The sequence below is a fragment of the Pelmatolapia mariae genome, linkage group LG4 (assembly GCF_036321145.2).
Source record: "Pelmatolapia mariae isolate MD_Pm_ZW linkage group LG4, Pm_UMD_F_2, whole genome shotgun sequence".
NCBI classification, from domain to species: Eukaryota; Metazoa; Chordata; class Actinopteri; order Cichliformes; family Cichlidae; genus Pelmatolapia; species Pelmatolapia mariae.
The window spans coordinates 2,925,435-2,945,753 of NC_086230.1; the positions used below are offsets into that span (position 1 = coordinate 2,925,435).

At 41.3% G+C, this 20,319-nt stretch overlaps 2 protein-coding genes across 6 annotated transcripts; both read left to right on the forward strand.

Annotated features, from left to right (window-relative positions):
* The first annotated feature begins 3,453 nt into the window (after positions 1-3,453).
* hoxb3a (homeobox B3a) lies at positions 3,454-7,969 on the forward strand. 5 transcript variants are annotated; one of them, XM_063471122.1, is made up of 3 exons: positions 3,454-3,811; positions 3,872-4,042; positions 7,110-7,969. In XM_063471122.1, the coding sequence occupies exons 1-3, from the start codon at positions 3,454-3,456 to the stop codon at positions 7,967-7,969; spliced, it is 1,389 nt and encodes a 462-aa protein (XP_063327192.1). The 5 variants fall into 5 exon arrangements, with proteins under 5 accessions (XP_063327192.1, XP_063327191.1, XP_063327188.1 ...); XM_063471121.1 differs by having other exon boundaries at positions 3,454-4,044; positions 7,133-7,969; XM_063471118.1 differs by having other exon boundaries at positions 3,454-4,042; positions 7,098-7,969.
* Positions 7,970-16,061: 8,092 nt separating this feature from the next.
* Positions 16,062-18,725, forward strand: hoxb2a (homeobox B2a). The gene is made up of 2 exons (XM_063471135.1): positions 16,062-16,545; positions 17,911-18,725. Exons 1-2 carry the CDS (start codon positions 16,062-16,064, stop codon positions 18,723-18,725), a joined length of 1,299 nt encoding a protein of 432 aa, XP_063327205.1.
* The last annotated feature ends 1,594 nt before the right edge of the window (positions 18,726-20,319 follow it).

Here is a 20,319-nt window from a genome sequence, read left to right on the forward strand (position 1 = left end):
TATGATGCGGTGCTGTTGGTGCCGTGCCGGACTGGACTGGGATCACCGGTGCTAAGGCAGGTAAGGAACATCATCGGCGGGCAAGCAGGCCAGCCGGTCATGCGCGAGCTCAAACAACAAGCCAGAAATACATAGTGTGTTTGCTCGCTGTGCAGTTTGTGGACGCGGAGTGGCTGGCTCAGTGATTTATGGCCTGTATGACTTCAATCCCGGTTCAAGAAGAGTTCACAATGCTTTAAACTGCCGTAGCTACCCGCCACAAGCAGCCCCCCTTTTTCTTTCGACCGTCCATCTCTGTCCTTTTCTGTTCAGCTTTTTCCGTCCTCATCTCTTCCACTACGCTTTCCACGCCTCTTCCTCACTTAAATTATATTTAGGAGCGATGGCCGGCTGTTTTCCTGTAATGGGTTATGCACTTTTCTCGTTCAATTTTTGTCCCTCCACAGACTCCTGTTTTATTATCATGTGCGTATATGGGATGCATTGTAATTATTCCTAAAATATTTTGATGGTGTAATTTTAATCACACATGAATATTTAGCGCTTTTAGCGATTTCAGTCTAAAATGAGACCGTGAACATAGCAACAATAGCTCAGATATGACCAATCCTTTATTGTTTGTCGTTTAGAGTCTGTATAATTGGTCTCTCACTCTCTCTCTCTCTCGCTCTCTCTCTCTCTCTCTCTCTCTCTCTCTCTCTGTTAATGGGATAAAGAATATGTGGATTGTCCAAGTTAATGCATTCTCTCTGTCTCACTGTCTACATAGCTCTTCATGGCAGACGCCATTTGTAATTTTATATCCCAGGATAAAACACAGACACTGGACACCAAGGCCGACCCGCCTCCTCTCTACCCCCCCCCCCCCCCCCCCCCCCCACACCACTTCTCTTCCCTCTCCCCCTCTCTATCTCCCTCTCTGTGTTGTTTTTGTTTGGGTGGCTGTTTCTCTGTCAGTGTAAGTGGATTATTCAGGCAGGCGTCTAGCAAAGTTGGTGATTGTATTAAGCTGTAGCACTACAAGCCAGGGGCAGAGACATTACGTGTCCCGTTTAATGGCGAAACAGCGATATGATTTAATAACATATTCCTCCTACACTCTCTGCCATGCCCCCCACCCGCCTCCATCTTTCTCCCTCTCCCTCTCTCGTTGGGACTATTCCTTAGAGTAAATAATTAGGATTCCAGGTTGTCTACTAGAAAGATAAATGGGTGACATGTGTGACGTGCTGAGAGCCGGAGAAAGGCTGGACTATTTGATTTTGAGAAAAGAAATGGGGACACATTTTAAAATAGTTGAAAAGTGAATTATATTATTTTAGCACAATTTTACCAATCTATAAAGTTATTGGTTACTGAACTGCGATTTCTTGGTTTTACTGGTAGAAGACAGATATCAATAAAACAAATTTGATGGTTTTTGCTGTTATCACGCTGATAGCATTACTATCTCCAATTCCTTCCTCTAGTATCTTCAGTTATGTTGGCGATATATCATTCAGGCCTGTGCTTTATATATACCGTGTGCAGAACCATCAGTATATGAAGTAGACTTCGATACACACAATCCTATTTTCGGTGCAGCTTTCATGAAGCTGGCCTGGTATCTGTCATTCTAATGTATCGTCTTACCTTCGCACGTGCTTTAGCTAATTCTTTTCTTTTTGTTTTGTTTTTTAAACCTTATTTTTTCTATACATTTCGCGTAAACGAGATCCACTATAGCAGGATTAATACAAAAATATCTTCGACATTCTAGAGCGAAATAAAAGAGATGGCTAATAATAGTGAGCCGTTGTTGCAATATGGAGCCGGGAGCCAGGCTAAAATACTGGTAGGGTTAACTTGGAAAGCCCCAGTAGGCCTAGTTGTAGATGTAGCTAGTGCTAGCGCTGCTCAGCTTGTGTGTAATGGAAGAGCTGCTTCATCTCCTCTTTTCTGCGTCAGACAGTTTATCTCCACAGAAGAAACGAATGCCAGGTGTTCTCTCGTGTCTGTCAAGCCGGCCTTTTGCGGCCACAGGCCCACACCAGCGGTGAGCGCAAGATAGAGTGTGTGGAGGCTAACCCTGCTGTTTTTCCTTTTCTTTTTTCTCTCTTCCTCTATTTTTAACTAAAGGCGCCGTGATTGAGCATTCTGACCGCTTAACCCTCATGGATTACTGACTAGTGAAGTTTCTACCGGGAGCCTCCTTTCTTTCTTGTCTTTTTTTTTTTTTTTTTTTTTTTTTTTTGCAAAAAACAATATAAATCGTATATTGTTGAGCGCAATTACATTTTATAATATGTTTCCATTTACTATTTACCTCACGGTAAATCAATCAATAAATCAGTAAATACATAAAACTATCACAGGGACTACTTGTATACTGAGATCCGAGTTCTAACCTATACTTCACCTTTTAAATGCTTTTCGTCATTAGTAATATTTGTTCCTTTTTTATCCGTTTAAGATAGATAGATAGATAGATAGATAGATAGATAGATAGATAGATAGATAGATAGATAGATAGATAGATAGATAGATAGATAGATAGATAGATAGATTCTTTTTTTTTTTCAGGGAAAAAAACCCCTGGTGAAACAAAAATCCTTTCCGCTTGGATTCCTGTGAGTGAAGACAAGTGAGGTAACAGCAGAGAGAACACAGTAAATCACAGGCGGAAAGTAGAGGTTGACAGAAATAGACTACCTACATCAGTCACAAAGGAAAATAGATATGGGCCGTGTCCACTGCCGCCATTACACATAAAATGTCGTGTTCAGCCCGAATAACAGCACACTTTTGAGGGTAATTCTTTATTAGGAAAACTTCAAAAATAACGAATATCTCTGGGATGTATGGAAGACGAATCAACATATCTTTAAGTTGTATGATAATGGATTTTAATTTATTCTGTTTAAAAACAAATCTAAGTAAATTGCGTAATTTTCGTTGCATAAAAACAGAAAATAATTGGTTAAAATCATAAAAAAATAAAAGCCATTAATCTACAACTACAGACAGTTAAAAATTGATAATAACAAACTATAGCAGTAATAAAAACTGCAGTTAATTACAATTTAAACAGAAATTGCAACATTAAATAATTGACCCACCCAGCAGTGTGTGTGTGTATGTGTGTGTGTGTGTGTCTTTGCATTTGTACAAGAAAGGCTGTGCACTGAGATCAGAAGAGCATCTGCAGGCTGTGCACTGGCCTCCAAAGGGAGGGGGAGGGGGGCTGTGGAAAGAAAAGCAGTGGTTTCTATTCACGTCATGGTGCCTTTCATTCAAGGAAGATGGATTTATCTTTCTCATTTATTTTTTTCTGTCTCTCCCTAACCTTTTAGGTCAGGTTGCAGGGGACCGTTGGAGAGACACCGTCACGTGACCCCCGGTACCAAATGGTCTTCCGGCAGTGGCTCTCAATAAGGACCGGAGCACAAGAAGACGCCGCCACTTCTCACAGAGATGCAGAAAACAACATACTACGACAACTCCTCAACACTTTTTGGTGGCTACTCATCCTACCCAGTGCAGGGGGCAGCAGTGGGAGCAGGAGCAGCCGCCAACGGCTTTGGGGGCTATGATGCCCCGGTCCCAGCGTCTCACCACCAGCCGGTCTTCCAGTCGGCTACCCATCTGGATGTGGATTCATACCAGCGCTCTGCCTGCTCTTTACAGTCACTGGGCAGTAATGGTGGCCACCAGCAGCAGCAGCTAGCCAAGACCAAGGAGTTGAATGGCAGCTGCATGCGGCCCAGTCTGCCACCTGAGCACCACCCTGGCTCCCAAGTGTCCCCTCCACTTCCCCCCAACCCCAGCAACGGTAATACTGGGGCTCAGCAGCCAGGTGGCAGTACTGGGTCCTCCTCACTCTCTAAATCAGGCACCAATAAGTCATCTACTTCTTCCTCCTCTACATCATCTTCCACATCGTCTTCATCCTCTTCACTGCCGCCCAACCCAACCCTGGCCAAGCAGATTTTTCCCTGGATGAAAGAGTGTCGTCAGACGACTAAGCAGAAAAACTGTTCACCCAGCAACAACTCTGGCAATGGTGTGTTCCAGTACACCTGTCTCTGTCGGTCTTTCTGTCTTTGCTTTGATTTCCCCCATGGAGCACCACAGTTACAGCACAGCCTACCTCTTTGTATCTCTCATTATTGCTTTCCCTGGCTCCCCCAGTCCTTTCTTTCCTCTTTCATTTTCCTTCCTCATTAGCATCTTTGTTCCTATTATCCCACATCCCTCTTTCCTCACCTCTCTTATCAACATCCTCTTTCCAGCATCAGATCCCCAGAGAATTTACAAGGTTTCTTAGGCTCTTATGGCAAGCCAGGTTCCCACAGGCACTAGCTGAGACAGGGACATGACACTGGGCTACTAGCCGGCTGTTCTGTTCTCTCTCTGTACCTGGTGACTGAGTTTATTGTAGTTCTAGTTAATTTCGGTAGTTAATAATGTAGCTGGTAAGTGGAGTTTACTAAAGCCATTGATCTCTGAGTATTTTCAGTGACCAGTTCACCAACAGGATGGTTACGTAAGCTCCAGCTTTAGTTTATTTCCATTAGTAAAAGATGCTAAAGGTCTAATGTAAAACTGTCTGGCCAATATTGAAAACCAAAAGAAGTGTTCAGTAAAATACATGAAAAGGGAGGAAAACCCATTTACTTCTATTAGCAGCAGAAAATCCATGTTCTGTGATGTGTCAAAAATGAAATGTTTGCATGCTATAGGGTTACGGTCAACACCAGTGATGAATTAGACTTAGCCCGTAGTTAAAATAAAGACTTGAAGCAGGAAGAAACAGCTGGCGTGGTTCTGTTAAGAGCAACTATACCTTTAAAAGTCAGGAAAGAAATAAGTTGTATTTTGCTTTGTTTTGAATAGCAGACAGGTAAAAACAACATTGTGCAGTTTTACAGTCATATCCTGGAACTACTTCTTGATGAACAACAGTTGGTATTTGCATTGATCTTCTGGAACCTGTTAGGGATGGAGTTGTTAGGTTAGTCAAATTTCAATGACAAAATGTGAAGCAGTCATGAAAAAGCAATCTGTTTGTTCAGGTACATCGGCATAAATTGTAAACATTATGTTTTGAGGCTTTGAAACTATATCTAATTATATGAAATATATTTAATTCCTGCAATACATCCTTACATTCTTTCAACAGAGAGAATGTATCACCTTGGCAGCCAAGACATTTTTTAGACCAAATGAATTATTTTTATTACCTAACTCTACAAAATTTGTACATAAATACAGAGAAAGTATTTTCTAATAACTAGATTAAATATTTTGACTGTTTCAAAATTGATAGAATTACAAGAATAACAAAAGGTATATTTATTCATATTTGACTGAACCGGAAAATTCTGCAGACATTCAGAGATGACAAATACCCGGTTTTACCGGGAATTAGTGTCAAATCTTAGGAAAATAATAATAATAGTTAAGCGAGTTACATAAACCTTGTTGGCAGGCCATCTTGAGATGACTTTCTTATCAAGTATGACTAAAAACTTCTCTAAAGACATCACCAAGGTAAAAATATAGTCTACCAACATGCTGCCACAAATCTGCAACCAGTAGCTTATACCTCTCTTCATTCTTTCACCTCCTCCTCCCTATCCTGCACTTCTTTCTCCTTTCATCACTCCATGAAAATGATTTGCTTTCCGATTGCTCGCCTTTCTTCCTTCTCCTCATTTTTGTTGCTCATTGAAAAGCCACTTTAAGTAGAAAGATATTAACAGGAAGAATTTAAATGTCATGTATGATAACAGATAAATAGATTTTCAAGGAGAGGGTGAGAGAATGATGAACAGACATTTGAAATGGAAGATATTAGCATCTGGATGATAAATTTGAATACCATCAGCATGTCTGATAACGGGAAAAGAACACAGTCATTGAGGCAGACAGATATGTTATTTCATTTGGTGGTTATCATTGAGAAAAAATGAATATGAGTGTGATAATCATATTCAAAAACATTTCAGCTGACCAGACAAAAAACTGAAAAGAGATTAGACTGTTTATCAATGAGAATTTCAAACAATCATTTAGAGAGTGTCGCTGCTCCAGACTAGTTACTGCTCTCATCTTTCCATCTCTGTTTATAGAAATACGATAACAAAGAAAACATAATGAATGACTGGATCTCGGTTTCCTTAAACTGTACTGCATCAGCTGTTACTAATGAGAATGCACTGCTAGCATGCACATACAAACATTTATATCAGAGGCTGCTGCGCCACACATGCACACAAGGATGAGAGAGGTTATGTTGTTTTGAGCAACTGCATAACATAATCAAAAACTCAAGATAGAAAAAAAAGAGGTTGAAGCTATTGGATTATCCCGTGTTACTGTTTTAGTTTAACTGTCAAGTACTACAGTTTTAAAAGCACAGGAGTTCCTTGCCATATGGAAACTTCTGAGCTAAAGAAAATAACTTTAGACTCAAGCTATTTCACTTTCATCACTAGTTGTCTCATAACTTCACTGGATCCACAAATGTACTTCCTGGGAGAGAAAATTATAGGAAACAGATCTTTATCAAATATGCATGTGTTCAATCCCTTTTCTCTAAACAACTTTCTGTTTCTATTAGAATTCACTGTTATAATGACATAAATGAGATGAGAAGTTTGACTTTTCCTGGCAAGCAAATTGAAGTGAGTGCAGGTCAACCTCAGTTCCTGCTCATGAGTCCTTGTGCTGCAGCTGGTGTTGCTGTGGGGGGTTTGTCTTTCCAGCCAAGATGCAATTTAGCTTCTCTCGGCCAGCGCTGGGGCCTCCACAGCTTAATAACTGCCACTGTTATGAAGTGTTGACAACTAATATCAAGGGATTCAGTTGGCCTGCTAGACCCCCCTCTGCTTTATTAAGAACCTGAATGCTTTTAATTTCCTTCAGCATGCAGCCTGATTATGTTATATTCTCTCTACCTTTCTCGATCTCTCAGCTTTTACCTTCTTAAGATGCCAACATTCTTTTTTAAATATCTTTGGTTTCTTGCCTTTCTTCCACTGTCAACCAGGTATTTTTCTGTGGGTGGCTATGCCCTCATGTTTTCTCACCTTCACTTTTTGTTCTCTTGTCAGCATCAGGAGGAGCTGAGAGTGGCAGCAGCGGGGAGAAGAGTCCAACCGGTGGCTCGTCAGCATCATCTAAGAGGGCTCGAACAGCATATACCAGTGCCCAGCTTGTTGAGCTGGAGAAGGAGTTCCATTTCAACCGGTACCTGTGCCGGCCACGACGCGTGGAAATGGCCAACCTGCTCAACCTGTCAGAACGCCAGATCAAGATCTGGTTCCAGAACCGACGCATGAAGTACAAGAAGGACCAGAAGAACAAGGGCCTGAGTTCCAGCTCTGGAGGGCCCTCACCAACAGGCTCTCCTCCTCTGCCCTTGCAGTCTTCTGCCAGCTTTCTCAATTCAATGCACCCAATGGGAGGGGGAGGTGGAGGAGGCAGCACAGGCTATGACGCGCCATCTCCACCATCCTTTGGCAAGCCCCACCAGGGAGTGTCTTACTCCATGTCCACTGCCTATTCAAATGTCCCCATGAAGGGCTGCCCCCCCCAGCAGAAGTATGGCACCCCAGAACAAGACTATGGTGATCCCCATCCCCACCACAGCCTAGTGCAGGCTAATAGTGCTGGCTATGGGACACCCACCAATATACAGGCCAGTCCAGTCTATGTGGGGGGTGCTAATTATGTGGAACCCATGCCTGGCTCAGGGCCTTCCATGTATGGGCTTAACCACCTCGGCCCCACCCCACCCCACCACCAAACCATGGACTACAATGGCGCAGGGCCCATGTCGGCTGCCAACCAGCACCATGTGGGTGGAGGGGGCCCCCCGGGTCCCTGTGACCCACCTACACACCCGACATACACCGAACTGTCGGCACACCACACCTCGACTCAGGGCAGAATCCAGGAAGCACCCAAGCTCACTCACCTGTAGCAGGTTTGGAACAAAATGACAACATACAAAAAAGTGAAGACCACATCGAACAAATCATGGCTCACAAACAGACTTACACATAGGGAGACTAGTGCTGCAGCAGGATAGCATGAGAGGCAAAAGAAGACTCACAGGGGCCGTCCAGTGGTTTGTCCTGAGCTCTGAAGTCACAAAGGAGAACAGCCAGTGTTGGGTAGTGTTCTGCCACCACCCTGTTTTCACTGCCTTCATAAAGAGCTCCACTAAATCTGATTAGGACGAGACCTTTCAGTGCTACCTTGAAACAGCAGGTAATTTAATTTTAAAAAGACAGCAGTATCGAGTATCACAGATGAACCCAAACCTTTCATGTTGTCAAATAACTTGATAAAAGGCATATCTGCATATCCAGTGCCAGAAACAACAGCAGTGTGTTATAATGCAAACTCTTTTTTAAAATAGATTTTTCAAACTTATTAAACTAACTAGTATAATTTCTATTGCTCTAACTTTATGTGCCACATACAGGAAATTAAGTAACACAAATTTTAAACCATATTGAATCATATTTGAACTTGGATTAAACATTTAACTTTTACTTTAGAGGTATAGTCATTTTCAAAATGAACCCATCTACACAGTATTCCACAGCCCCAGGGAAATGAGGTGTATTGTAGGGAGAGGTCAGGCGTACATTCAGTCCCCATGCTGCTCTTTGCTGCTGCAGACAATGCATATCAAGGAGCTTGTCTTATGGCACTGGTGCAGAGACACATTGGCAGCTGTTTGGTATGACAGGATCCACATTGAGCACTGTTGTATAGTCATTTGTCAGATTGAGACTCAAATGAAAACCACCATGTTCGCACAGAAAAAATTAGAAAGATTTGTTCAAAACAGCATAAAAAACCCTAAAAATGTTGAATTTAAGACACTTAGCAATAAGTACAACATTATGAAAACTAATATATTTTATAATTTAATATAATGCTTTCCCAGACTTTCCTATACAGGTCTCCTGATACTGTAAAAAACTGAGAACTTAGTTATGTTTCTATTTTTAGCCTTTCAAGTAGAAAGTGGGGTGAGGAGTGATTGTGTGTGTATATTGGGGACGTTAGCACAGCAAATTCTGGAGCAGTTTAGCTACTGTGTACTAAAAGGACTCTTTTGGAGGTAGCATTTAGTCTAAAATTGTACTTTGATACTTAATAGGACACATATATGAACGCAGCTCCCCCCCCCTCCCCCTTCTAAATGAAATGGTTGAAATGTTAATGGCCAGTTAACAAGGTGGTTAGATTTATGGTGCTGAGTTCTCTTCCCCTCCAGACAACACATGTTGTTGTCAGCCAAGTTGAGCTATGTGGAGGGCTCTGTCTCTATACCAGCTTGCGAGAGAGAGAAAAGAAGGAGACAGAGTGAAATGGAGAGCAGAAATATATAGCTGGAGCTGGCAGAACACATCTTCTCCTGCAAAAACCACTCGACGGTCACTGTCCCTTTCTGCCTCCTGCTGTATAACCATCTCAGACCCAGTCTTTACTAACCCACTGTCTCTTGTCTATGGCAGCAGCACATGGGTTCAGAAGGAGGCAAAACCTCCTACAGTTCCCCACAGACTACCCCCCCACCTCCACCCCCTTTCCCAACCACATACACACACATCCATCACCACATGGACAGCCTACCTATCGCTCGAACAGGGTTTAAGAAGCTATGAGCTCAAATGCTAAAGTAGTCATCGACACACATCTGTGCTAAGCTACTTTAGCTAATCACACCTTCATGCACACACAGCAGTGCTAAGCTAGCAATGTTTCATCAACACGCCTCCATAGCCAGGGTACGCCAGCTGTTGACACCTTCAAACAAACACACGAGAGGTCATGGAAGAAACATTTAAAATTCCTTATTTTAGCACATTATTGACACAGGGTAAATGCGAAAGAGCAGAGAATATTATTTATTTATGTTGAGGTATATCATTGCTGTCTCTCTCTTTCTCGCTCTCTCTTTCTCTCTCTTTATCACTTTGGAAGGGTTAACGTACAATAGCGGACACCGATGCATAAAAGTCCACACTTTCTCCTGTGTTGTTTTGTTCTCACATATCTTGACTTTTAACATGGATACAGGGTATATATTTGAACAAGAAATGCATGTCCCAGAAGTCAGAGCTGCTGTGTAAAACACATTTTTAAAACTACTGGGTTTATTTGCTCGAACCATCAGTGAGTGCATACAGTGCACACAGAGCCTTTACACTGTGGAACAAACACAAGCAGTGTGCGCTCGACTCTCTCTAAACTTGCTGATGTTTAGGAAGTGAATCCCTGGTTTTGTTTTTAAAAGTGCATGATTTACACAAAAGCTTGCCACATCTGGGCATCATTGTTGCACTTAGAGTTTACATTTTGATGGTTAAAGGTAAAAAATAATAATAATAATAATAATAATGAAATCTTATTTTGAAGACGAAAGGCCCTCCAATCAAAGCGTCTTTTGCCAATGTGTGTTCAAGTGAACATTCATATAAAATATTTATTTGTTATAGCCAGTTTAAAAAAAGACTTTCTGTTTTGTATGACTATTATTTATCCTTCATGTATTTATATCGAGAAAAAATACTGTACTTTTTTAGTATTTACCTGTTATGAAAGAAAAAAAAACATTGTTTCTTCTTGTCCATTGTACTAAAGTTACATTTTTTAGTTCTTGTATTTTAGAAGAAAATTAGTAGTTTTTATGTTCCTATATTGACCCTTGTACATAAATGTCTTGACTTGTACAGGGGAAAAGGCAAGTGTGGGGATTGTTGAACCACCCATGCATAGTGGGAAAATATAGACTAACTATTAGATGGAAAAAAGTCTTTTTGGAGAAAAAACAAGTTCTTCTTTTGTCCTTTGTAGCTCCTTTTTCTTTCACTGTTGAGAGAGTTGTCTGTTGAACAATTCTTTAATAAAATGTTATGTTATTCAGAGCTAGCCTCAGTGTTTTAAGAATCACAGGAGTGTAAAGCTTGATTCATGCTGTTTTGGTAAAAAAAAAAAAAAAAAAGACTGAAAAGCCAGCATCAGATAATGTTAAAACAAGCAAAATACTACTATCACAGTAAAGGTATCAGCAGAGAATCCTGCTCCTCTTATTTTCATTATTATGGTCAAACGAATGCTGGATTTCCTTGGGTTAATATGAAATATCAAATTTACAAATAGGAGATTTGTTGCTAAGCTAAAGTCACAATTGCTATGATTATATAAATATGTAGAATATTGATTATCACAACATATTCAGTATGATTGAAAATTCTTCAACCTACTAAAACCTTTAAAGCCACCACACAAATAAGCAGTTAAAACACAAATCTTATAGATACTGACATGTGTGAAAGACATGCTTGTTATTTTACTTAAATAACGCAAACACAGTGCCTCAAAAATGTCAACACAAAAGAGGAATGGATTTTACTGGCTTTTTTCTAGATGTGCAGTATTTAGGAAAGGTGTCAAATGAAATTAAAATTCCAAGTAAATTTGCTTTCTAATTCACTTCATACAATCATTGTTTTAGGTGCTTTTATAAAAGACGAACTCAGAAATGTATTTATGATTAGCCTAGACTTTTTAGTTGGTTAAAGGCACTTTGTGTTGTATGTGTTAAGAGACAGTGATATGAGTGTTTGTAACATTCCATACAACAAACAGTTTTTACTAAGATTGGAGCAACAGTACTGACCTTTTAATAGCTAAATCTTCACACAGTCTAAACAGCACTTTTGTTGCATTAGTTATAATCTCAATCAGTAAGAATTAGAAGTTAAACAGTAACCATCCCATCAGTCTTTCACTTGCATTCTGTAAGATTCCGTACTAAAAAGTACCAATTTTTTAAATGAAATAAATATGCGTAAAAATACTCTTAAAGATGAAAGTAAAAACTTGAACTCAGAAACTCATAATAGGACTTGGTACTTGTTTCAAAAGCCTCTAGAGTGCATAATAGTGTCAAAAGGTTAAATCAGATTGAAAATTTGACTGTAAAATTTGATAGATAGTTAGTATAGTATAGAATATATATAATATAGATATAATATAGAAACAACTGCTGCTCATAAACCACAGATTAGGTGTTGCCGTGACTTAGTTCAAACAGCTTGTCTCTGATTCAGAGATGACCTGACTCTGGTGCCAGTAGTGAATACTGGGTCGGTGTCTGAGGATAAAGCATCACTGTCAGAAAACTTACAGAATTTATCCGAAAAAGAAAAGACCTTTAGCTTTCAGAAAACCTTCTCGCTGCTTCTCTTTGCTGTACAAACTAGAGAGAAGAAGGGCTTTATTATCTGATATCACTGTAAGAATAGGAAATGTATAAATCACCACCTATTACTCTGCTATTTAGTTGTTGTCTGGTATTAATTGCTGGGATAGCAGCAGCAGCCATCCTTTTTGCTCATATCAGGTGGTCTTAAGGTTGGGATTAATATTAAAGTACAAAAACTTTTCCTACAAAACCTGAAAAATAAGCACCAGATATGGTGCTAATGTGTTTTGAGTTTTTTTTTCTTTTTCTTCTGGCAGCTGTTTTTTTCTGCGGGCTCAAAAAGTTGAATAAAAGAATGAGCACCAGTCCCTTCAGTCAGATGCATTTTGGTGTCATGATCAGTTAGCTGTCCTCTGGCAGTTTGGCTTCTGACACGTGTTCAGCAGTGATTATTGTCACTAGTGGTGAAGAAAACATTCAGTTTTGGTGTGCTGAATCCAGTCATTACTGCAATGATGAAGATCACTTTATAGCAGGCAGGCAGTTGAGTGAAAAGTATTCAGTAGCCACTTGTGCAGGCCAAACAATTTGATTTATTTTGCTTCACTGCAGCTCTCCTTATGTATCAGTGTTTATCCAAATTAAGTAACAATTTGGCTTGACGCAGTACCAATACTAAGAATTTTCCATTCCTTTTATGTATGTATGCATATACTTATTTATTTAGTGTTGTTCTTACCAATTTTCCAAGGTGATGAAGAAATCTTCTGATGCTAATTTAATGCCCCCAGCTTTAAATCAAAAGACAGATAAGGGCACTGACACCTCAGGATGTTAATCAGTCAACAGAAAATACTGGCTAGTGTGCAAAAATACTGAAATCCAGTGAGTGAAAACTCCAAACAACAGCTATAGGAACAATGAAGCTGACTAGGAGGTTGCTGGAGTTGTGCAGGCTATGTATACCCATAGAGCAATTTCAATATTTTCAACAAATCCTCTCTTAGGCATTTGTGGCTGATATAATTCCTAATGCTTTCCTCTTTGAAGATTTCTCCTCTTGCATGCAGCTCAGCTATGTGTCAGCTGTGTGTTTATGACTAAAAAAGCCCCGAGGACTGCGCCTCGGCTCTATCACGTGATCGACCCCCACCCCTCTTCTCTCTCTGTCTCTCTCTCTTTTTCCCTCTAGCACCCGCGTGCTTGGAGGGCTGAGAGCCACATAAAACTTGAGACATAAATCAGACTCCCATAAATAATGGCCGCACTTCCCTTTACATCTCCGTTGGACTAACAGACAATAAAAACACCTATAAGCAGAGATTGGATCTAATTTATTGCCTCATAAAAACAGACGGAGAGCTCGGATCCGCTTTAGCAGCGCAGGCACTACTGAAAATCGTACAGCTATTAGTGTAGCACACTCACAGCTACGTAAACACGCACATTTCTGAAATTTTAAGGTGTTTTGTTAGACAGAAGATGTGACAAAGCCGTTATCGTGTTATCATCCAGTATTGAACTATTTGACTACAGAAATGCTATACTGCAAATAGTATTTGTATGGTCATGATTGAATTAGAAGTGTGTTTACTGTAGTACTGGTAGTATTAAAAGAAGGAAAAGTACAACAACCTGGTCATTAGTGAACTATGAAAAATAAAGAGCTGTTATTCGGTAACTTCTAACGCAATTAGAAGTTACCGAATAACAGCTCTTTTCTCACGTTACATATTTAACCAGAAATTGGGCTTTAGGCCAAGCAAAATCTCAAATAATATTAATGAAAAACTGTATTTGAGATAAACAAATAAAATGTTAATATTGTCAGTGGATTAACTAAAAATATATTTTCATAATAATTAATTGATAATAATAATCAAATAACCGATTGCCAAAAGCGTTATTAAAATAAAATAAAATAAAATAAAATAAAATAAAATAATAAATAATTTAATAATAATAAATAATAATAATAAATAAATAAAAATAAAATTACACGTTCCCATCTTCAGTCGACCAATCCACGCTCTTCAGGTCTTTACTGGCATGTGGAAAAACGTTTTCTGCTCCCCACAAAATCTTCATATAAACTCCCAATTCTTTATCAAAATTTTAAAAATATACATTCATATATATTATTAAAAAATAATTACATTAAAAAAGAGTGAGAATGAACGCTGCTCGCTCAGCAACTTGTGTCTGCTGTGTGGGCTTGTGTTTTCTGTGCCCATACAGCCTCGGCCTACTCACTGCCTGCGCTCAATGGCGTTTCCTCCCACACACATTTCTGCCTTTTTTCTGCCTTTTTCTCTTTCTTGGAGCCTGGGGGTGAGGCAAAGCGACTTGGAAAGAAACGGGGCGGGGGGGGGGGAGCTAAGAACTTTTCAGTCTTTTATTTCAGTCATATCTATAACACGTCGAATCGAGCTCCGAAAGGAAGAGAAACAGTGAGGCTGGATTTTTCCCTGTTATTTAGGGGGAGAGAGAGAGGCTGCTGTCAGACTCTTTGCAGCTAGAGAAAGATTGATCACCGCACTTCGTTTTCTTCCACTCGGGGCTATTCGGGCCCTCCCCAAAATATCCCCAGCTAAACAAATGACCGCTTCTTGATCTCTCGCAAAATCTACATGTGCGTCCTGTTGAGTCTAAAGGCCACTCTCACTTACAGTTACCATTTATTCTGCTGCTGTATTCTTTTTATCATAAGAAGTAGAGTAGCGCTCTCTTCTTTTTTTTCCCAGCTGGGTGAAGCGACCTCGCTGTGAACTCTCCCTCTCCCTCTGCGTAAACACGGCGAACATTTTAACACCGTGGAGAGAGGGTGGGAGAGGAACCGTGGTATCTTGCAAGAAGAATTTTGGAGCCTCTCTGAAAAGGTTATTTTAGGGTAAGATTATATTTAGACCTTGTTTAAAGTTTCCTCCCCTCTCATACACACCGCTACGTAAACGTGATATCTATTAGATATAAAAATCGCACACTTACACATCAGTAGGCTCCCCCACTGTCTGTCCTCAAATCTAAGCTACGCTCTTGTAAACTGTTCCCTCTGCACTACCGCTGAGCAGAAATCTTCATCGTCCACTCCTCGTGCGCTGCTGCGCCATCTAAAAAACTCTCAGAATGTTCTAAGCGTGACATTTCCACCCTCTGTCACACCTTCTAAGATTAATGAGCAGCGCGTTGTAAACAGGAGACATATTGTAGACGGTGCTGGCCGGCTCCATACACCTAACCGTCACCACATCACCCAGAAGACGGGGACAACATGCTCAAGAAGAGGATGCTCTATTGTTTGTGCAGCATCACCGGGCCTGGATGCGCCGGCCAGTCGCCCACTCTGCACACATGGCGAATGGCCACCGTATCGGGGCTTTTTTTCCACGCCCTGTTAAAACACAACAATGGCAGCTACCCTGCGAAGTAGTATCCTGACACGACATTTGATGGAAAAAAAATAATAATGCTGCTTCCCACAGCCATCACAGCCGCCTGGCCTGGGTCCAGGATTGGCTGATTTGGATCACGTGACCAGGAACTGGCTGCAATTTCGCCCCATAGTTCTTCAGTTTAGACTACCCAGGTCCCCACACGCTAGTAATATCACCAATATACACAATTATTATATAGCCACGGTGTTTACGCCATTGCGGTCGGGAACCTACATGTTGGTGCGTTTTTTTTCAGTTGATTTTTTTGTGAAGCCATAGTGTGTTGCGTGCGTGTGCAAGGGTGCGTGCGTGTATGTGTTTTTGTTGTTGTTTCTTCTTTTTTTATTTTTGGGGAAGGGGCTGTTCGGAGGGTATCGCCGTTTCGGGGTAAAAGCCCGTTTGAGGGAGCTATGAATTTTGAATTTGAGAGGGAGATCGGTTTCATAAACAGCCAGCCGTCCCTAGCAGAGTGCCTGACGTCCTTCCCCGCCGTCCTGGAGTCATTTCAAACTTCATCAATCAAGGAGTCGACAGTAATTCCGCCTCCCTTTGAGCACACCATCCCCAGCTTCAGCCCCTGCACAGCCAGCCAGCCGAGACCAGCTGCGAGAAGCCAGCAGAACCGGAGAGCCTCCGCCACTAATGGCCTCCAGACGCATCACGGAGCCGCCCAGCAGCCATACACGACCGGCCAGGCCCCCGCCCCGGCCACGGTCACCCCGACCGGCCCGATTGCCCACGAGTTCCCCTGGATGAAGGAGAAGAAATCATACAAGAAGTGCCCCAAGCCAGGGAGCAACTCCAGCGGTACCGGATCCATCATCCCCCCCGCCTCATCCTCCCCGTCGTCAACTGCCTCTGGGTACGCTTCGGCGGGCATCGAGTCACCCACAGGTCGGTATGGTGGGATGCCGGGTAACAGCGTGTATAGCTGCATGCATGTGTGTGGTAGTGAGTAAGAGAGTGTGCAGCATGTTCTGTTATTTTTTTACTTGCATCACATTTCCAACAGTTATTACACGCTGCGTGGATATACTTGAATGACATTGTCTTTTTCCCCCTCCGCGTGTGTGTGTGTTTGTGTGTGTTTTGTGCAGCGCTGTGTCAACAGGGAAGCCATATCTAGACCACTGCATTATGCTGCAGTGCTTTGCACACTCTTTCATCATGCATTAAACAACCCATTAACGTCTTACAGATAATCCTTTTCAGTGCGGATCAATACGTGCACGCCAGCCATACTGAGGGCAGATCTTTTACATAGGCACTAAATAATTTCAGAACTTTCGAGAATCGAAAATGTATTAATTCCATGTAAAATTATTTGTCTTGCGTTAAAACACACACGGGAGTTTTTTTTATTTCTCTTCTTTTTTTAAAAATTTCATGTTCATCGCTTATATATTTGCTATAGCCTATATCGCTTTCAACCTTCTTGGACGATGTGCAGTAGTAGCAGCATGGTCACGTTATTATAGATTCATAACACAACTGAGAAGGTCGCCATGTTGGATGGAGGTGGGAAAAAATAATGGCGAGATGAGGACAAAATACGTTTGGGTGTGGAGGTGGTGGTGGGGGGTGTAGGTTTCGTCCCCACAGGAAACACACTGCACACTATCTGATTTTGTGAGATTCAGGTTATTTCTGTCTCTCACACTGAACTCTCTAACAGTCAATGCATTTTTCAAAATAAATAAATAATTTTGCAAATAAATAAGTAAGCAAACAAACAAATCGATGAAAAAATGAAAGAAAGAAATTCCAGTTTTCCATTCTTACCCCCACACATTTATAAATCTACCTTGTATAATTTTTAATGGGAATTTCTCGGCCAATTTTCTGCCTTCTTTTCTGAAGTATGAAAAAATCAAATCGAGCTTTCAGTTGTGTTTCTGACAGATACCGCCACATTCGTTTAAAAAAACATTCCCACATTTCCACACGCATTTCCTTCTAGCTCCGTGATTTATTCGTGTTCCTCTCTGATCAGAGAATGCAGAATCTCATAGCCCTCGCTGATTTACAAGACACAGAAGCACACTTTCATTGATGACATAGTTATCTTTCACTCTTCTGAGTGATGGTTGCTACTATAAGTGGAAGGTATATTTTTAAAATATTAGTATTAGTTCTTTTTTATTACAGGCGAAGAGCCAAGGTGAGCTCGGCGACGAAGTAGCGTATTTCTTGCAGGGGAAAAAAAAAAAATATATATATATATTCGTGGTTTCATTTATTGTCTTTGTTCCCGTCCAGACCCGAGTCAGGCGGGCCTAGACGCTGGAGGAGCAGGCTCCCGCCGGCTGCGCACCGCCTACACCAACACGCAGCTGCTGGAGCTGGAGAAAGAGTTCCACTTCAACAAGTACCTGTGCCGGCCCAGGAGAGTAGAGATTGCCGCCCTGTTGGATCTAACCGAACGGCAGGTGAAAGTTTGGTTCCAAAACCGGCGGATGAAACATAAGCGGCAAAACACGCACGGGAGCGGAGGAAGCCATGAATCCAGCGACACGGGAGGCTTTGAGCCGCTCGAAGGCGCTGACGCCTCCTCCCCGTATTCAAGCCAGCCGCTGGAAGCATCTGGCACAGGGGAGACTGCCTTGGAGGGAGAGCCGGGAGGCGGCAATCCATCTTCGGCCGCCTACGCTAATGACAGCGGGGACAATGCACAGCCCACACCAGAGGAGGGAGACCGTTTGAGTATCCCCGAGCGGCCACCGCTGTTTACGGCATCGGGGTGCCCTGACTCTGCGACGGCTCGTCACTCTCCGCCGGCGTTGGCGGTCACCAACTCTGCTGACAACCCGGGCCTGATGCAGCTGAGCGAATCCGTGCCTGGATTAACAGCAGCTCCCGAGCAGCAGGACTCCTCAATTACACCCACAGCTTCATCTGCTCCTTCTGCCGTATCTTCATCGTCCCTACCCGACCTCACCTTCTTCGCCGGGGACCCCTGCCTGTCACCCAGTCTGCAGAGCACCCTGGACAGCCCTGTGGATTTCTCAGAAGAGGACTTCGATCTGTTCACAAGCACACTGTGCACCATAGACCTGCAGCACCTCAACTTCTGAGACCTCGACACAAATTGAAAGTAGGGTCAAATAAAAGCGAGTGGGGCAGTGGGCAGAGGGGCCTGCGTTTATGAGAAATCCAGCAGAGGACACAACACTTATTTAAAACAGAAATAAAAGAATATTAAAGCTTTTCGGCAACATTCCTGAAACTTTTCTCCATTAAAATATGGTTTGTTTGTTTTTTACATATTCTTCTTGCTTTTTTGGAGGGCATCATAGTTTCAAAGAAATCCAATTCATTTTTCACTTTAAAACATCGAAAGGATTTTTCCCCTCCTTTGAAAATATGACAATATGTGGATGTATTTTTTGTACTGACTTTCTCGGTTTGGAATTTTATTATTTTTTATTATTTATTTATTTCTTCTTTTTTGGGGGGGTGTAAATCAATCCTTATGAGTTTGTGGATTTGTTTCCTCTAGTTCATCCTGGTGCAGCTTCATGGATTCTTAAAAGCTTCTCAGGAACTGTTCACGGAGTCTGTAGGCGCAGATATCTGGACCGTTTTGACAAAATCCAAATGGGACAATGAATGAATGAATTCTCTCTTTGAACGGCACGACGCAGAGAGAGGGAAGCCCTGCTGATGACCGGAGGTTTAAACACTAGTTTATTTATTGAGATTCTTTAATAGTGAAAATCCAAATTATTTATTGTACATATATTTTCATAGTGGAATAACAATAATAATAAAAACACAAACATTTATACTGTGCCCCATGTTTTTTTATAGTCTCTGAATTTATAAATTAGCACAATTACGTGTGTAACCCTAACACATAGTATGGATTAATTTATTTGACACCACTAAATAGGCTAGAACGTTTTTAGACCAACAACCTACAAAATTAATTTTTTACAACACAACTTTTTACTTGTTGATTTATTACAACTATTTTTAATTATTTGTATTTTTATATATAAAGCCTATATACTTGCTGTGTTTTTTGCACAGATACTTTATACATTATAACCGCCTCCAAAGCATTTGAATCCAATACACATTTCAAATTTCTCATTTCAATTCCAGTTTCAATTTATTTATTTTTTATTAGATAAGGATTAAATAATTGACCTGTTAAAATTCCTAAAATGCTTGTTTAGTTTTTCCACCTTAAAGACTATAGCCTAGGAAACTATGTATAGCTAGTGTGTTTACATGGAGATAACCTTGATAAATGGGAGCAAAATAACACATTTTCCGGAGCTGCTTGCCTTCATCAGGTGTTAGCTCAGCACGGCTAGCTCTCTGAGTACAAGCTAAGGGTTAGCACAGCGTGGCCCTCCTCCACCATCACCACCACCAGCAGCAGCAGCATTACAAAGTAGCAAGAACAGCAGTGCTAAAAAACAATGTAGCCTTTTTTACTGACAGTGAGTGGAAGAATAGCAAGGCTCACCTGCTGCTGTAGTATGTAAACATGGAAGTTAATCCCTGATTGGCGTCCCTTTATTAAAATGTGAATGTGAAGTTAACCATGAGTGTGTCTGCCATTAGTGTGTGCGTGATTGCAAAGCTGCTCCTCCTCCCGCGGAGTCAAAATGGCGCTGAAGACAAAGCAGGATGTGAACAATAAGCAGTAGCAGCCAT